The sequence below is a fragment of the Gymnodraco acuticeps genome, unplaced genomic scaffold (genome assembly GCF_902827175.1).
Source record: "Gymnodraco acuticeps unplaced genomic scaffold, fGymAcu1.1, whole genome shotgun sequence".
Classification (NCBI taxonomy): domain Eukaryota; kingdom Metazoa; phylum Chordata; class Actinopteri; order Perciformes; family Bathydraconidae; genus Gymnodraco; species Gymnodraco acuticeps.
Window position 1 is genome coordinate 3,512,943 of NW_022989894.1, and position 16,110 is coordinate 3,529,052.

The following is a 16,110-nucleotide window of genomic DNA, read 5'->3' on the forward strand; positions in this document are numbered from 1 at the left end:
GTATTTTATACATAAACATGTGTCCCCCCCTCTGTGTAAAGAGATTCTGAAAGTTTCAGGAAAAAATATTCGCTCTCTTTTTGTCCTGATCCATTTATAAAGAAACCTGTCTGAAAATGAGCTGATCAGATTTTGGCCACTTCATGATGTCATAACAATTGTTTGGCTTGTGTGACCATTAGCCAATAACCAACCAAGGTAACCCCCGTCCACTTTATCACCTAAATCTCCTCCTAGAGCACCATTGTGTTCTTTTTAACCAAATATCTCTCAGAGGGGCGTTGGGAGTGGCTCCTTATTTTCATCTAAAGTAAAAGTCAGAGACTCAGCACTTTTGAAACAGGGCTGAAACAGAGGGGTTTATGGGATGCTACAATGCATGATCTGTTTGGTATGTCGAGCAAAACACTTCAGAGACATTTTTGTATCTGAGACCTATACTATATTGATGAAAAACAGTATAATAGGGGACCTTTAATACCTAAAAGGCCTCAAGATCAGATCATGACGAGTGCAAAGTCCTATATTCTTTTTTTAGATACCATTATTCAAATTACAAAGCACACACTTCATAGTGACCCGAGGAGTTTGCTGACCCCTCGGAATATGAGGCCCATTTAGTCTGAATAGTAATCCAGTGATGGTTAAATATACTGGTACTCTTTAGGATTTCAAATGTTGTCATGTATTTCATTGCCTTAATCAAAATCTTGGATTTCTATCTTACAATAAATAAATGATGATCCGAAATAGCCTCCACTCTCTGCAATTTCTGCCAACTTTAATCAATATAACATTTTCCTACGGTGAAGTAATGATGAATTATAATAATACCCTTTACAAATATCTTGATTAAAAAGCCAATCCATACAATTCCCGAAGAGTAAATAAAAAAACGTAGTCTGGAATATAAATCTTACTTTCCCAAAACATATGGCTAGTAAAATCCAGGTTGTGTCTATTTGACAGAAGTGGATTGCATCTGTCTATGTTCCTTATCATATTATTACACACCACTAATGCACATTGCAGTGGGGAAAGCCTATAATCAAAGGAAAACCTCTTGCCCTGACTATTTCTCCTAGTTGAGCTAAAATCGCTGTAAAGCATATGCCTCTCGTGGCACAACTGCTTAATTAACAATTTCCCCAGCTGGAGACCTCTTCGATGTGCCACTGGCAAATCCATTATTGTCAGTATAGGGGAGGATAATCGGTATTTTGCTCGCTTTGCATTTGCTGTATGTCCTATCTTACATGGTAGGCCTAGTAATATTAAACGAATATGGGGTGCTAAAAATACGGTTTTAAAAGATCAATCTGGTAACAAACAACTCTAATCCCACACCTCATCCTACAGCAGTGAAGGTATACATTGAGCAGGCAAAACATTATGTGGGAGTATATTGCCCTGATGAAGGTCTCTCGGGTAGTCAATTTACTCAAGCGTTGTACAAATTCTGCTTCCTGACGATTTGATTAACACACAGTAGTCCATACATAGCTAAAACCAGAAAAAAACATGTTGTGGAGCTTTTTGGGGGCGATAAATAGTCTGGGGTCAAGAGCTACCTGGAAGTCTAAACAAAGGGCAGTTAAGCCCTTTAACGCCACTGCCTGTAGAACATTAGTGACTGGCGACATCTAGCGGTTAAAAGTAAGTCATGCGGGACACTGTACATTCAGGAGTTCACAGTGTGTCTTATTTAACTAACTGAAAGGCTATCCATTAATACAAATACGTTGACATTATGATGCTGCTTCCTTGCTGTTTTGCTGCCTATCGATATTGAGGCATTTTATAAATAGGTTCGGATGACAGCTGTGTCCAGATCCTCCTCTTTCAGTTAGTTCAACGAGAGAACAAATCACAATAGGTGTGTGTAATAATACAACGTAAAGCGAATGAGTGTGTATGTGTGTGTCAGCAAGGACCCTAAAACAAAACTAACAATTTAATATGACACTGGACCATTTAGATAACGTGCGTAAGGCAGCGCACATTTGTATTGGGCGCACGAAGGGTGGAAGTGGAGTGGACGGGGTCTTCAGGCAAATCAGACAGGCAGTTAGTGGGATACATGCTTCTCATAAAGCCAACAGGGTTTAGAATATTTCTGACACATGACGCAAATGTGTCTCTAAAGTAAAACCAAATGTTCTTACTTGTCATAAAGTGACTGTTAACTTACAAACCTAGCTTGTTAGCTGGACAGCTAGTGATAATGAAGAGTCGGACAATCAGCTAGTGTTACACCGGCTAATGCTGCTTTAGCCATCTTCCTGTCACTGACATCACTCCTTACGCTGACGATATGAGATGTGTGCATAACTTTTTATCTGATGGACATGTTATTGCTACCCGTTTTTCATTATGGACAGCGATCTCAGCAATTGCTGGCCCCAGATTGGAGACAATGGCAAGCTAACCTGGCTAGCAAGTTGCCTTTGCTGCTAAGCTTGCTAAAAGCTGGTGCGTGTCTGCAGCCGCACTAGACACGTCGAGGTATGTTATTTAACCAGCCAAGCTCTGCCTGTGGTCTGTTTGTTTAGGTCATTATCTACACGTGACAGCACATGCTAAGGGAGTTCGCTGTATATTTTCCTATTAGCAAGCAGGACAAAGTTTGTTTACTTATTGTTGTGATAACTATCGTTAGCTAGCTCGCTAATAGCTAACTCCAAGCTAGCTAGCAAATGATCCGGGGAAAATAAAAAGTTTGAAAACATCAGGCAGATGGATAAAGTGAATATTACTGCTAGATATGTTAAACTATCCAATTGTGAAAACATTTCAGTGTTCATGGCATCAAGTCTTTAATAGTGTCAGGATAAAATGACAGGATATGTAATGTCAGGAAACTTAGCCTAGCAATTTGTTATTTTAGGTAGGAAAGCCTCATCTTGCTCTCATTTCTTCTTGATCTCTTAAAAATAAATGCTAAGTAAGCACCGTTTTTTTGTTTTGATTTATTTTGCCCTCGTGTCAAAACTGTGTTTGAGTGTTATTTGCATCCATGTTCACCATATGTGACACCTGTTACCCACTGCAGGTGTCTTCACCACGAAGCAGGTGGATATGACAGACCAAATCACAGCAGCTTGTAGTCAACCGTTGTTTCCCAACCAAGACCAGGCTATGGCCGGCCAAGAATCATTCCCCCAGCAGCCCTACTCCAACATAATGTCTTCACAATCCAAATGGGTGAGCAGCAGCAGAACTGAAGACACTGACCTGATCATAACTGAGGATCTGCTCAGTAATGGCACCTGTGAGATTGAGACAATGGTAGCATTACACTGTCCTGGCGAGAGTGAGGATGTCATTGTTGAGGGTGACCACCTTGCACTGACCAATGATGGCATTTCAGAGATTTCTAACAGTGACCTCTCTCTGCCTGAGGTCTGCATTTCTACCAACAGCAATAGCTTTGAGGAGGATATGAACTATGAGGTGCAGCAAGCATATCGGATATTTAATGGCTTTCTTTTGGACAAGCACAAAGGGATCACCAGCCCGTTCCTCCAGCCAATAGGCCAGCAGGAAGCCCAGCATGGTATTGGAGGCGTCCGGGGCTGGAGTCAGGCACAGCTCAGGCAGTTGATGTGCTTGCGAAGGATGGAGGAGAAGTTTATCAACCAAGAGTACGAGACCATTACAGAGTTTGTTGCAGACTTTAGGCTGATGTTGGAGAACTGTTACCGTTACCATGGGGTGGACCACTGGATATCCAAGCAGGCTCAAAAGCTGGAAATCATGCTGGAGCAGAAGCTGACATTGCTATCTAGGTAAACATAATTTAAATATACTGTCTAGCCAATTAATTAGTTGGCAAATGTTTAAACCCACTATACTGCTATCGTGTATTTTATATGTCACATGAAATGTGATGATAAGTTAGTGTTGCAAGGCAATACATGTTTCTCTGTCAAGGATAGCCCTCAAATATTTTTTAAATAGCGTATTTAAAAAATGCCATCTATGAAATGTGTTCTAAATATAACAGTATAATTACATTTTTTCCATCCTGTATTTCATCATGGCATAAAATAAAAGTGTCTACACTATATCTATTGTTTATTGATAACATATGAGCCTGTTTAGCAGCATACTATGATCTTACAATAATGGTTCTCAAAAACATGTTTTAAAAAGGTAAACAAATCTATGCATTTTAAACAACTCTTGTTAAATTACATGGCTGCTAGGTTACAGTGGTGTAGATATACTGTATTTTTATTTCAAACAATACTGACAGCTATAAAACAGATTTTTTTCTCTCTTTCTGTCTTTCCAGGACACTGCGAGAGAAGACTACTTTGGCAGTGACGTCTAAAGGACGTTTTGGTGCAGAGGAGGAACGAAGTTCAGGTGGCACCTCCACGAGGAGGAGGCTGGCACCTCGTAGCCTGGCTACCATCATTGTTGGTGGACATGAGTCTGTCATGGTTCAGGCCCTACGGATGGAAGAACAACAGAAGGCCAAGGAGGAGAAGAGGTGAGTGAATATTTGATAAAGAAAAAAAAAAAGATGCTGTCGTAAACCCACTAACAATATACATATTTTGTCTTACTTTTCAGGCAACGTGAGCTTGAGAAGAAAGAAGCAGAGGAAATGTCAGCCAAAGAGGTGGAAGAGTGGGAGCAGAATTTGCTGTCTCAGGCTTCCCCCCACACTGTGGACACACTTTGGGAAATCCCTGCTATAGGGCACTTCCTCTGTCTGGCTCAGTCTGCACTTAACCTCCCAGAGATTGTATTTTTTGATCTGGAGCGTAGTTTGCTAATGCCCAGATGCAGCCTTCTTCTCTCCAAAATCATGTCTTCCCTGCTGTCCCCATCCCAGCGAAGGGCCACTCTGCACCGCCGGCCTGTACTGCCTTACCGTCGCTGGGAGTCAGAGCTCAGGCAGCGGGTCATGGGCTGGTATCGGTCTGTCGGTGCCTCCCATAATCAGCCAGGTCGGGCTGAGCAGCTGGGACTCTGCTACACATTTTTCAGCACCCTTGGAGAGGTGAGTCCTATGGAAGAGAAACCCTTTCACTTACTGCCCTTCTACCAGAGAGTATGGCTTCTGAAGGGGCTGTGTGATCATGTGTATGAGACACAGAAACATGTGCAGGATGCTCTCCTGGCCCAGCCTATCCATGAATGTAGGGAGTCTATTTTGGGATATGACAGCAAGGACAATGCCTATATACATTTCCCACATTTCTGTGGGGCAGACCTGAGGATATACTGCCAGAGCCCCAGCACAACCCCAGTGTCCCCTTTCCCTTCTGTGTGGGTCAAAAGGGTTGATATAGAGCAAGGGACGGAGGGTGAAGAGTCGGATGGAATGAAAGAAGAGGGGGTTACAGGTGGCGGTGGGTGTTATGAAGGCTCAATGGACACAGGAGAGTCTGATGACTTTGGAAAGGGGAGAGCAGAGACACTCAGGGGTTTAAAAGGGGAAAATGGGGATGGACAGGAAGATAACATATTTCAATCCTGGTCATTGAAGAAGAAGGAGGAGGGGTCTGAATCAGTGTCCTCTGACGAAAACTCCTGTGAAGATAAATTGGACTTTAAAAAACACATTAATTCCTTAACACTTTCACACACAAGTCCTATTGGTGGAAGTGATGCGGGAATACATTTGAATACAGAGACTGTAGAGCTAGAGCATCAAGCCAAGCAATGGACATTAAAACAGGAGCAGGGCCTCTCATTGGGCTCAATGCGCACCATTAAAGCAGAGATACAGGAGCCCTGTCTGAGTGTAGGGGAGCACAGCTACACAGGCAGGTCACCTGCTCGCTTGGTGAATCTTGCCTCCCCTATGAAACCAATCAAAAGGGGAGGAGGAAGTCCCAGTCAGGGGCAGCAAAGGTCTTCCTGTCTGGATTGTTGTAAAAGCAAAACTAGTAATGTTGAATCTAAGGAGCACGACTGCAGCTGTGGCACATCAGGGATAGCAACACAGTTGTCTTCTGAGAGTTCTCAAAATTCAAGTGATGAGAGGGTGAATGAAAAAATCTGGCCTAAGAAAAAAAAGCGAAAGAAAAGGCGAGGGAGGGAACAGCTGCCAAGGGTGAAAGGGGAGCACAAGCAGCTGCAGCCTGTGGACAGGATGAGGCTGTCCCCAGCGGAGACTACCAAATCTGCGGTGCGGAAAGTTGCCACAACGATCAATAGAAAAGACAGGAAGAGAAAACATAAAACAGGTGAGGAATAAAATGCACACTTCCTTCATTTCATTTAATATTTAGTTTATGTTTTTGAATAATAACTTGTTGGTTCAGTGTTTATATCTGCTATCTTGTTGACAGGAAAAAAGCTGGAATCTTCAATGAAAATTAAAGATGAACCTTCAGTTGAGCCATCATTTAAGGTAGTTGCACTGAAATATACTCTTATTTCTTTAGGAATGTATTTTGAATGCTATATTTATTGAGTTCACATTAATCAAATGTTATAACCAGTCTTTGCATACTCCTGTCCTTTTTTTAAATTTTCTTATGCAATCATGTTGTTATTTCTCTTCTGTAGTTGGTATGCTGCAGTCTTGAGGGGCTGCGAGCGCTGATCAGTAAGACAGAAGATGAGCTTGATGATCTGGAGAGCACTAAAAAGAGATTGGTAAGGGGCATTCTAAGTTTTGCAAAGAGACTCACTTGCTCGAGAGCCTTTTGCTTTTGGTGGAGAATGCAATGCAGTCGAACCTTTGCTCATATCTAATCCTGGTGACTTTAATAAAGTTTCGTCTGCATGTTTGGACTGACAGGGTCGGTGGTACCACAGGAGAGAAGCAGTAAAAGACCTCCACAGCACTCTAATCAGACTACTGAATGAGCTTTCACTCTGGGAACCCAAACTTGTAAAAGCCTTCCAAAGGAACAGGTATAACTTATTTGACATTTAAGAGGACCACCACAGCCACATACATCATGTCGCACATAGTGTTAGAAAGATAATACAAAGTTCACTCTCCATAAAAAGCCTACATGCACAGTATCTCAGCTTTTCCTCTGAAATTTATAAATATACAACTGAATTTTACATTAAAGAACATTTATAACCAAAATGAGCAAGGATCACATTTTTTTTAAAAACCTCTTTGGGTCTTCGAATGATTGCTGGACTGAGATAAAACCTTGCTCTATCTTTTTCTTCTCTTGGTTCTACATCAGGCTTCGTTTGAAAAAGGAATGTGATGATTTCAAGAAGCACCCAGAATACAATAACTTTGTGCGTGAGGAGTGCATTTCATCATCATCATCATCAGATGAGGATGATGATGAGGATGATGAAGAGAGCGGTTTGGGAAAGGAGTTGTGTTCACCCTTGGATAATTACAGAAAATCCGAAGAGGAAGACCTGGAACATATGGTTCCAAGAGGTCTTTGGAGTGGAGGTAAAGTATTTAACTTTGAATCTCACGTTTTGGATTTTGACTGTAATTGAAAAATGTGTTTTCCTTAAGGCTATAGATACACATTTCTGGTCTTATTATACACGTATAGATGGCTAATTAATCAGTGCACCCCTAACAGACATCTTTATTATTTTTTCAGCCACTAACAGAGAGTTTGTGGCAGAGTCTGCTGGAGAAGAAATTATGACCTACTTACCCCCCAACCACCTAAAACCATCCCTTTCCAGCACAGAGAAACACATCAGTCCACTGACAAGAAGTCAGGCTGGCAGCAGTATCAATCATTCAACCCCTGAATCTGGGAAACATTCTCGATTCGACCTGAGATCATCAAATCAATCCAAGGATTCCATCTCAACCCAGGCTCCACTATTACCCAGAACCCCCATCCTCCATCCCACCACTGGACTACCTAAGGGCTACACGCCCATCCCCACCCTGCTGGCTAAGAGTGTGGGAAACAAAGTGACCTTAATGAAACGGCCTGCTGATTTTACTACACAACTTTCAAAAGCACAATGTTCTCCATCCAGTTCGCGACAAATACAGATTCAAGGACTTAAACAAACAGAAGTACTAAGACAGCCAGGATTGGCTACAGTAATGGAAGCTCTTCCTAAATCACAACAGGGGAAACCAACACAGACTTTACAAAATAATCCTGTCCAAGTTGTGTACACAGTACCTGACAGGCTGGGTCACCTTGTGAGGAAGGAGAGCCCAGTCAAGATCTCTGTTCATCCTGTCGTGGACCAGAACACTGGGGAGAAGATCATGCAGCAATTGGTGATTCTGCCTTCTAAGCTTCTCATTAACAACACTGAAGAAAATGTGTTTTCTAAGGGCGTTCAGGTCCCACTTTCTAAAGTGGCCAGCCCCTTCTGTATGTCTACCAATGTGCCTGGGTTCACTATTCCCGAAAACAAAATCCCTGTTCAGCAAGTGGCTCCCTTAAAATATGCCAGGACACCTTCTCCTTCCCCTCATCTAAACACAGCAGGGCTCAAGGGGATACAGTTTTGCAGTCCCCAAGCTAGCAAACCACAAAGTGTCATGCCAAACCCCTCACCGATCCTCACTCCTTCTAGTGCAGTTTCTACTGACCCTGATAAACCCACGTACCCTAAACAGGAGCTTAAGACTGTATGTATCCGTGACTCGCATTCCATCCTGGTTACAACTAGAGGAGGCAACACGGGCATCGTCAGGATCCAGACCTCCTCAGACCAGTATGCTCTTGGTTCGTTGACCAACAGTCCAGTCATCACCATCTCACCCCAGTTTAAAGCCTTCCTCATATCCAAGGCTCATTCTGCACAATCTCAGACTTCCCCTTGCACCGTCCCAGCGTTGACAAATATACCAGTGGCCGCAAATCAGGAGCAGGTTCCTGCATTCACTGGTGACATTTCTGTTACACATCCAGGAAGCCATACAGCAAGCACCACGGTTACACAAAATCAAAGCCCCAACACATCAGTTGGTTTGACGAATTCAGCAAAGACACCCGCTCTTGGTTCTCATTTTCAAGCTTTATTAGGAACAAACACAGTTGCTGTCTCATCATTGAGTAATTCTGGTGTTCCCCAAGTTCTCACACAAGCTGAGTTCAACAAGACGGGTTTGAAGAGGGCCAGTACAGAGGAGAGATCCCAAGTTACTAAATTCATTCTAGTTACTCCCTCTTCTTCCTCTAATTCAGCCTTATCAAAAGGTAAACCCTCTTTCACCAAATCACTTCCTGGTTCAAGAGTCATGTTCATCAGCCAACCCACAGCGACATCATCCACAACCTCAATGGGAAGCTTTCCTAAGCCGACAATAGCGCCAGGGGCGAGTGGGCAGCTGCTGAGCACTTCATTATCAGGTCAGACTCTACAGATGGCATCGAGCACAGGCCAACCTGCGGTCAACTCAGAAGCTTTCAAGAACATCACTCTGCCCTCAGGTGGGTTGGTCTGAGTTGATGAACTGTTATTCTCATGTCTGCTCTATTTATTTTTGGGTTCAGTCAGTACATTTTTAAGCTGACACGATTAGTCAATAGAAGAAGATATTGGCAACATATCTTACAAATGTTAAAACCAATATACATTTTCTGATTCAAACCTCTTTTAGGTTGAACCAAACAAGTCATTTCAAGACAAAAAATGTGTTTATGTAGTTTTTACAATTATTATATATTATTATTATTTTTGAAATAATTGGAATATATTGTAAGAAATTGTTAGTTTCAGCCCTAGAAAATGCTGCAAGAATGGGACATTTTCTATTTAAACATATAGAAACAGCAGTTGGAGGAATGTAAAACCTTATTTTGTAAATTTGGTAAGACTAATGCCATACATTTAGCCCAATTATCAGTGTTGAGCTACTGAAACAAATCTCTCTATCTCTTGTGTGTCTCCAGGTGTTCAAATCCAGTTGTCAGGGAAGACGACAACCATTGGACAGACCATAGGTGCCCTGTCGCGCTCTCCTACTAAGAGCACACCAGAAACAACCCGTCCATCAGCCACCACCACTGGTCTGGTCCCAGTTACAAGTTCAAATACCATCACAAGTTGTTCTGCTCAGCTTGCCTCTCAGGCGTCTCAGACCATTTCATCCTTCAACATGATCTCCCAACCATTCTCTTCCACATCTACTTCTACCACTCTGCCTGCAGGAAACATCAACAAGAAGGCCGGTGGTATGCCAGCAGGTCGCTTGTTCAGCAACTCAACTGCTCAGGTAACTACTGCTGTGCAGAGTAACCTAGCTCAAACCTCCACATCCACGCTTGTTCATCAGCATTCAAATATCCAAAGTGGCATTGGTCAAGAAATCACTTCCTTCTCACCTCCCCAAACAACCATCCCCTCAGCATCAACCACCAATACCCCGTTCACCACCTCCACTCCTGGCACAATCCAGCAGCGCATAGTCATCAACACCTCTAAGCCCCTTGCTGCCGGTACACAGATCCTCCTCAACAATGCACGTTTTGTAGTCCCTCCCCAGGGTTTGGGCCCAGGCAGCCATGTCCTCATCATCTCTAACCCTGCACCACAAAAAGTGCCTACTGCCAGTGCCGCCAGCACTGGAGCATCAGGTCCTGCCCAAGTGGCAAGTCATGTCACTGTAGCCCCTCGAGCACCAAGTTTACCCCAATGCCCCGCTAGGCTGCCTGGTGTGCCAGCCGCGAGTTCTCCTTTTGTAGCATGCACACCTGCTGTTGGTCCATCGTTGCTAGCAAATACTTCAAATGTCCCGCCATGTCCTGGCTCCACGTGGTTACCCAGTAAAACAAAAGTAGTGTCTGCTCTGCCGAGGCTGCCAGCTGCACAGGTCTGTAACTTTGCTTCTCCACCTGGAGGCACACCCTCTCTTATGTCATCACCACCTAGGTTTGGCAGTGTACCAGCTCTAGTTTCCCCAGTGGTAACCAGTGCCCCTGCTCTCAGCTCAGCACTCACTACCTTCAGGTTAGCTGCTGGCACTCCTACACCAGCTGAATGTTCTACCATTTCACCTGCAGTAGCATCCCCCCTGTCAAGATTGTTTGCACCTCTATCATCATTGCCTGTTTTATCAAGCCCTTCAGCTGTTGCCCGGCCCAGCACTGTCACACTGCCCCTCTCCTCAGCAGGCACCCCAGCTTTGCGTTCTTCTCTTCCTGCTCAGCAGGTGGTTTCAGCAACAACACCGGGCCCAGGCACACAGCCCCAGCAGACAGCAGTTGGAATTGCAGCCTACTCCACAGCTCCATCACAGGCTTTGCTGCACATGGGACTAGGCAACATAGCAGTCAAAAACATGACGCCTGCAGTCATGCATCCAGTTCTTGCTGGCACACGGACACAGGTACTGCCCACAGTGGCTGTCCCGCCAATTGTAAGTGCAGCGTCTAGGATGTAGACGCTGCCCATTGCTACAGTTACACCCAACGGAAGCACTCAACACCTGTGAAACAGCGCCTGTGGTCACAGCGCTCTCCTCCAGAAGCACTGTAGTAAGCACTCCATCGCAACCAATCACATCACTGAAGACAAACATCATCCTACCACCTTTCGTTTCGACCAATCAAGCACTTGAAAAGCATACCAGTGTAGCATCCAAGCTACTCATTAGTCCTGATGGTGCTGTTTTGAACACAGTTCAGTGCCGGGTCAATCCAGTTGAGCTGACTGCCTGCCCCATACCGCTGGATGCACTGCTGGTTTCCCCCAACAATTCCACTGGAGCTCTACACACACAAGATTCCCCTTTACAACCTTCACACACAGACAGAAAGTGAACCAATAATCTCAGACTTTGACATCCATGTGAAGACTCAGATGCCACCTTTCAGATGCCTAGTTTTTCCAGGACTCATATCATCTTGTATAAATCCTGGGGTTAGTTAAAAACTGCTGTCCAGCTGTAGTTTGACTTACATTTAGAATGTAGTAGGTTATACCTTCCGGTTAGAACATCTTATAGGTAAAAGGTATGCTCAGACATACTGAACATGTGTACTGTGATGGTTTTCATAAGTGAAAAATGGGGAGGTTGCCCTAAGATGAATGTTGGAGACTTTCCTTTTTCTTAACTTTATGGCCAGTAATGTTATAAAAGAGCAGGGTCGATGCAATGAAGTTCAACTCCGGTATTTGTAATACTTTTCCATGCCATAACATACTGCTTCAATAATGAATAATAGGATACTATTCACCGGTACAACTTGGCTTTACTTTATGTCTGTTTTACAATACGGATTGTTCAAATCCAGATTGTCATGTGGTCCTCTTTTCAACTACAATTTAGAAATATAGATACATTTGTACTACATGTTGCACCCCATATACAATGTTTTAAATTCACAGTTATTTATTTTTACCATATAGATTTTTCAACAAATATTTACTAGGTACATTTTCATTGAACAAATGTGGACGTTTCTGCATGGGAATAAACAATGCAACTGTCCCCAGCAAGTGTGTTTGAGCGGCTTCATTATAGACAGACTTGTGGAATCCTTTATTTATTTATTTATTGAATCAACCTACAGTATATACAGTACATTGTGTTTGTTCATGGGAATAATTGTACAAAGTGAGGAATAGGATAGTTTCACATAATGGTACATTAAGCTACAAGGTATAAGGCACTCCAGTGACATAAAATGACATACGATCAGACTACGGATGAAGTTTAGAGTTTGTTGTCCAGTATTTTCCTTTCTTCTTCAGACATCTTTCCATCTTCTAGAAGTCCTTTTAGGGGGAATAGGGAGGGGGCATTGGCCCTGTAGACATCTTTTCGTAGGCTGGAGGAGCATTGGGAAGCTGAAATAGATTGGAACAAATACATCTGGATAAAACGGCTGTAAACAAAGTTTCCAAACACAGTCAAGGTAATATATTTCATTGAATCTCTATTAAGTTTTTAAGGATATTGAATATTTAAACCCATGTTGCCTTTGTATTTAAGGCTTTATCTACACACATGGAATTCAGCACTGTTTGTTTAAACAACCTTGGGCTTTGTATCACATTAGATATTTCAGTATGATTACTCTTAGAACTGGTGACTTCTGCAGCATTAAAGGACATTGTGCTTTTCCAACTTCATCTCACATGTGAGGGTGCTGATCTGCCCCCACCCCCTTCACTTTTCCCACACATGGATACACATACCTCCCTCGGGAATTAAACATTTGTAAGACCTACCCCTGGTCTGGTGACACAATAATCCCCCTAAAGGCATTAATTACGTCAGCTTCACGTGTTTTGTACTAAACAAGTAGCCTGTGTCGAGGACTGTATACAGAGTTAAGGAATAGGAACTGTTGATTTAAAAGATTATAGCTATAATTAATATAGGCAAATATAATTATATGTATCCAATTGTTGACTCTGTTGCCAGTTTCCTGTGTTTGCAAATTCTTGATTTAGGTACTGTGATACAGGAAATTCAGTGATGGGGTAACTTCCTATGCCTCACCGCTGATTTGAAGCTGCCGAAATCAGTGAGAGCCATCTTGTTATCTGCTGAAGTTCCTGCCTCTGAGAAATGGACTTCTGTCTGACGTGGAGACCCCGATCTAGGGCTCTGCAGGCAAGAGAAAGATTTATGAAAGTTATGAAAACAGATAAAAAAAATTAGGAAGGTGTGATATAGTGGGGGGATACAGTAAAGTAGAGTGGAAAGATATGTAAAAAAAGAACATGGATGTTTGAAAGAGGTATAAAGTGCAAAGACTGGTATTTCACAAGGTCTCACCCTGATTATTTTGTAGCCACTCCTCTTCTTGAAGTACCAGCAGCCCATGATGAGGAGAGCTGCCAGGATGACCACCAGCAGAACTATACCCACTGCCCTGTTTTTCACAACCAAATTCAAACAGACATTTTCAGTTAATGGATTTATCTATTATATTGTCATATTAGTTTTATTATATTCACCACAATGTAACAATAGAAAAAGAGGAAGATCATAATGCAAAAAAGCTCCATGGAACACAGGCATTATTTTCTGATTACAAAAATAAAAAGTTACACATACTCCTCAGCTCTGACAAATCCTCCCCTGCTGCTGGAAAAATAAATGTTGAAGTCTCCACGAGGCATTCCGTCTGAACAATTACGCGGCATTAAGCTGAAAATCAACAGAAAATTCCTTCATAAACTAATACTTTGTACACTTTAATAAGACATCATTATGTACACAAAGATTTTTTTTAAGTGTCTTTATAATAACAATTAATGCGAGACTATCATGTTAAGTCTGCTGTAATGAACAATTAAAATGCATTTGTCCAACACATTATTTTATCACCAGGTTGCATAACAATATGTATAGTCTAGACACACTTATTTACCATGAAACTGGGCATTGTTTATTTGTTGCCTTTACTATATTACCATTTTCTTCTCATTAAGATGCAGCAATAGGAAATACTGTCATATTAACTATTTTACCCCAAAACTTTGAAGGATCTCATATATCCTCAAGTATTCTAGCCTATTAGGAACATATTATCTGTGACTGCTTTCCTCACGCCACTGCCCGGACTCTATGACTAATGCTTTAAACAAAAAAGTGAAAACATGATTTTTCTTTAGCGAATAACGAAAATTCACATCTAAATGTGTCGTGTTTCACAACTCAACTTAGGCTGTATAACATATGTAACTTAAAGCCTGCAAATAAAAGCTTACATACGAATCAACAAGTTTTAATATGGTAAACCAATCGGAAATCTATCGATTATGCAACGTGGATCTCTTGATAGCACGAAGTGTCACTGTTATTCTGTTGGGTGGCAGCATCACTTGTTTTAGAAGCAGTAAATGTTATAGTTTATTCAGAATTGATTTCAGAAAGTGTAAGGCAGCATCCAATGTATTTATCCCCTACTAATTCAGGTCATACCTATGTGGGTTGTAATATTCATTAAAAGCATCTATTTGCACAATACTACTCTGCTAGAGAAACAAACAAACGCACCATCATCTTACCAAATTGGATAATTCGAGTTCAGGGAGCAGCTCTTCTCGTCGGTCGGGATGCCTTCTCAAAATGACCTGTTCCTTAGCTCTGTGTTTCTTCCCTCCTCGGTTTGCCGGAGAACAGAGAGGGGCAGAACACCCTCATGACCGTCACGGGATAGAGGCTCATGGATAAACCCATTGAAGTAGAGTAATTACCGTGAAACCCCGCGGTCCTGAACGCAACATTATTATCCACACGTGGAACTACAGGCGTCAGCTGCTGGCTTTTCATATGTGGGTGTCTGTGTGTGTGCTATTGTTGTTCCCACTTACCCTAATCCATGAGTTACAGTCAATGTATCTACTCTGTAAATAATAGATTACAAAATTGGTCGAGGATAGCATGCTAAAGGTGCCTTGGAAATATTATGGTTGTATAGAAAAGAAGAAAAAAAAGTTCCATAAGAAATATCAGTTGATATAAGCTTCTTATCATAATCGTATAGCAAAGTAGAAACTCTATGAATATTTCAACTGGTATATTATAACTGAGGACATTACTAATAATGTGTGTAACATGTGAAACCACAAGATGTGTCTATACCAGTGGTTCTCAAAGTGGGGGGCAGAGGCATGCCAGGGGGGGCGCGAGAGACCAGGAGGAAAAATGGTTATACAAAATAAAATAAAAGTACTATTACGTCTGGGTCTCTGTGTTTCATTAAAGCTCGGCTCTGTGTGTGTGTGTGTGTGTGTGTGTGTGTGTGTGTGTGTGTGTGTGTGTGTGTGTGTGTGTGTGTGTGTGTGTGTGTGTGTGTGTGTGTGTGTGTGTGTGTGTGTGTGTGTGTGTGTGTGTGTGTGTGTGTGTGTGTGTGTGTGTGTGTGTGTGTGTGTGTGTGTGTGTGTGGAACGAGCCATGTTGTGTGCACGAGCGAGCGAGAGAGAGAGAGCGCGCACCGGTACTGGAGATCGTTGTTGTTAGCTTCTGGTGCTAGCGAGCTACGCTAACGGATATAAGGAGTTTTTTCAACAACAAAGTGGAGGAGAGTCCTCTCCTGTCTGTCAGACTGAGAGACTCAGTGAACTAAAGCAGTGGTTCCCAACCTTTATTGTGCCAAGGACCGGCAGATCCATACAAAAAAAATCGCGGACCGGTTGTCAATTTTAACTGATTTTAATATTTACTCACCACCAGCAGGTATAGCAACAGAGGCTAATTGTATGTAACAGCCTGAA

The 16,110-nt window shown here is 42.4% G+C and overlaps 2 protein-coding genes across 2 annotated transcripts; one reads left to right on the forward strand and one right to left on the reverse strand.

Moving 5' to 3' along the window:
- The first annotated feature begins 2,021 nt into the window (after positions 1 to 2,021).
- LOC117538227 (uncharacterized protein KIAA2026) lies at positions 2,022 to 12,372 on the forward strand. Its single transcript, XM_034203817.1, has 10 exons — positions 2,022 to 2,505; positions 3,053 to 3,788; positions 4,298 to 4,498; positions 4,582 to 6,206; positions 6,312 to 6,373; positions 6,532 to 6,621; positions 6,767 to 6,882; positions 7,173 to 7,396; positions 7,557 to 9,365; positions 9,828 to 12,372. The coding sequence occupies exons 2-10, from the start codon at positions 3,079 to 3,081 to the stop codon at positions 11,315 to 11,317; spliced, it is 6,327 nt and encodes a 2,108-aa protein (XP_034059708.1). The 5' UTR covers positions 2,022 to 2,505; positions 3,053 to 3,078; the 3' UTR covers positions 11,318 to 12,372.
- Positions 12,373 to 12,413: 41 nt separating this feature from the next.
- Positions 12,414 to 15,060, reverse strand: mlana (melan-A). The gene is made up of 5 exons (XM_034203829.1): positions 14,902 to 15,060; positions 13,946 to 14,038; positions 13,664 to 13,760; positions 13,385 to 13,492; positions 12,414 to 12,726 (listed from the first exon to the last, which is right to left on the reverse strand). Exons 2-5 carry the CDS (start codon positions 14,032 to 14,034, stop codon positions 12,658 to 12,660), a joined length of 363 nt encoding a protein of 120 aa, XP_034059720.1. The 5' UTR covers positions 14,035 to 14,038; positions 14,902 to 15,060; the 3' UTR covers positions 12,414 to 12,657.
- Positions 15,061 to 16,110: the final 1,050 nt, after the last annotated feature.

Excerpts from the sequence above, each read along its gene's own strand:
- LOC117538227 (XM_034203817.1), top strand. The coding sequence starts at position 3,079 with ATGACAGACCAAATCACAGCAGCTTGTAGTCAACCGTTGTTTCCCAAC. Across the intron at positions 6,207-6,311 it reads GAAGAGAAAACATAAAACAG|GAAAAAAGCTGGAATCTTCA; the intron begins GTGAGGAATAAA and ends TCTTGTTGACAG. Across the intron at positions 9,366-9,827 it reads GAACATCACTCTGCCCTCAG|GTGTTCAAATCCAGTTGTCA; the intron begins GTGGGTTGGTCT and ends GTGTGTCTCCAG.
- mlana (XM_034203829.1), bottom strand. The coding sequence starts at position 14,034 with ATGCCGCGTAATTGTTCAGACGGAATGCCTCGTGGAGACTTCAACATT. Across the intron at positions 13,761-13,945 it reads GGATTTGTCAGAGCTGAGGA|GGCAGTGGGTATAGTTCTGC; the intron begins GTATGTGTAACT and ends TGTGAAAAACAG. Across the intron at positions 13,493-13,663 it reads GTGGCTACAAAATAATCAGG|AGCCCTAGATCGGGGTCTCC; the intron begins GTGAGACCTTGT and ends TCTTGCCTGCAG.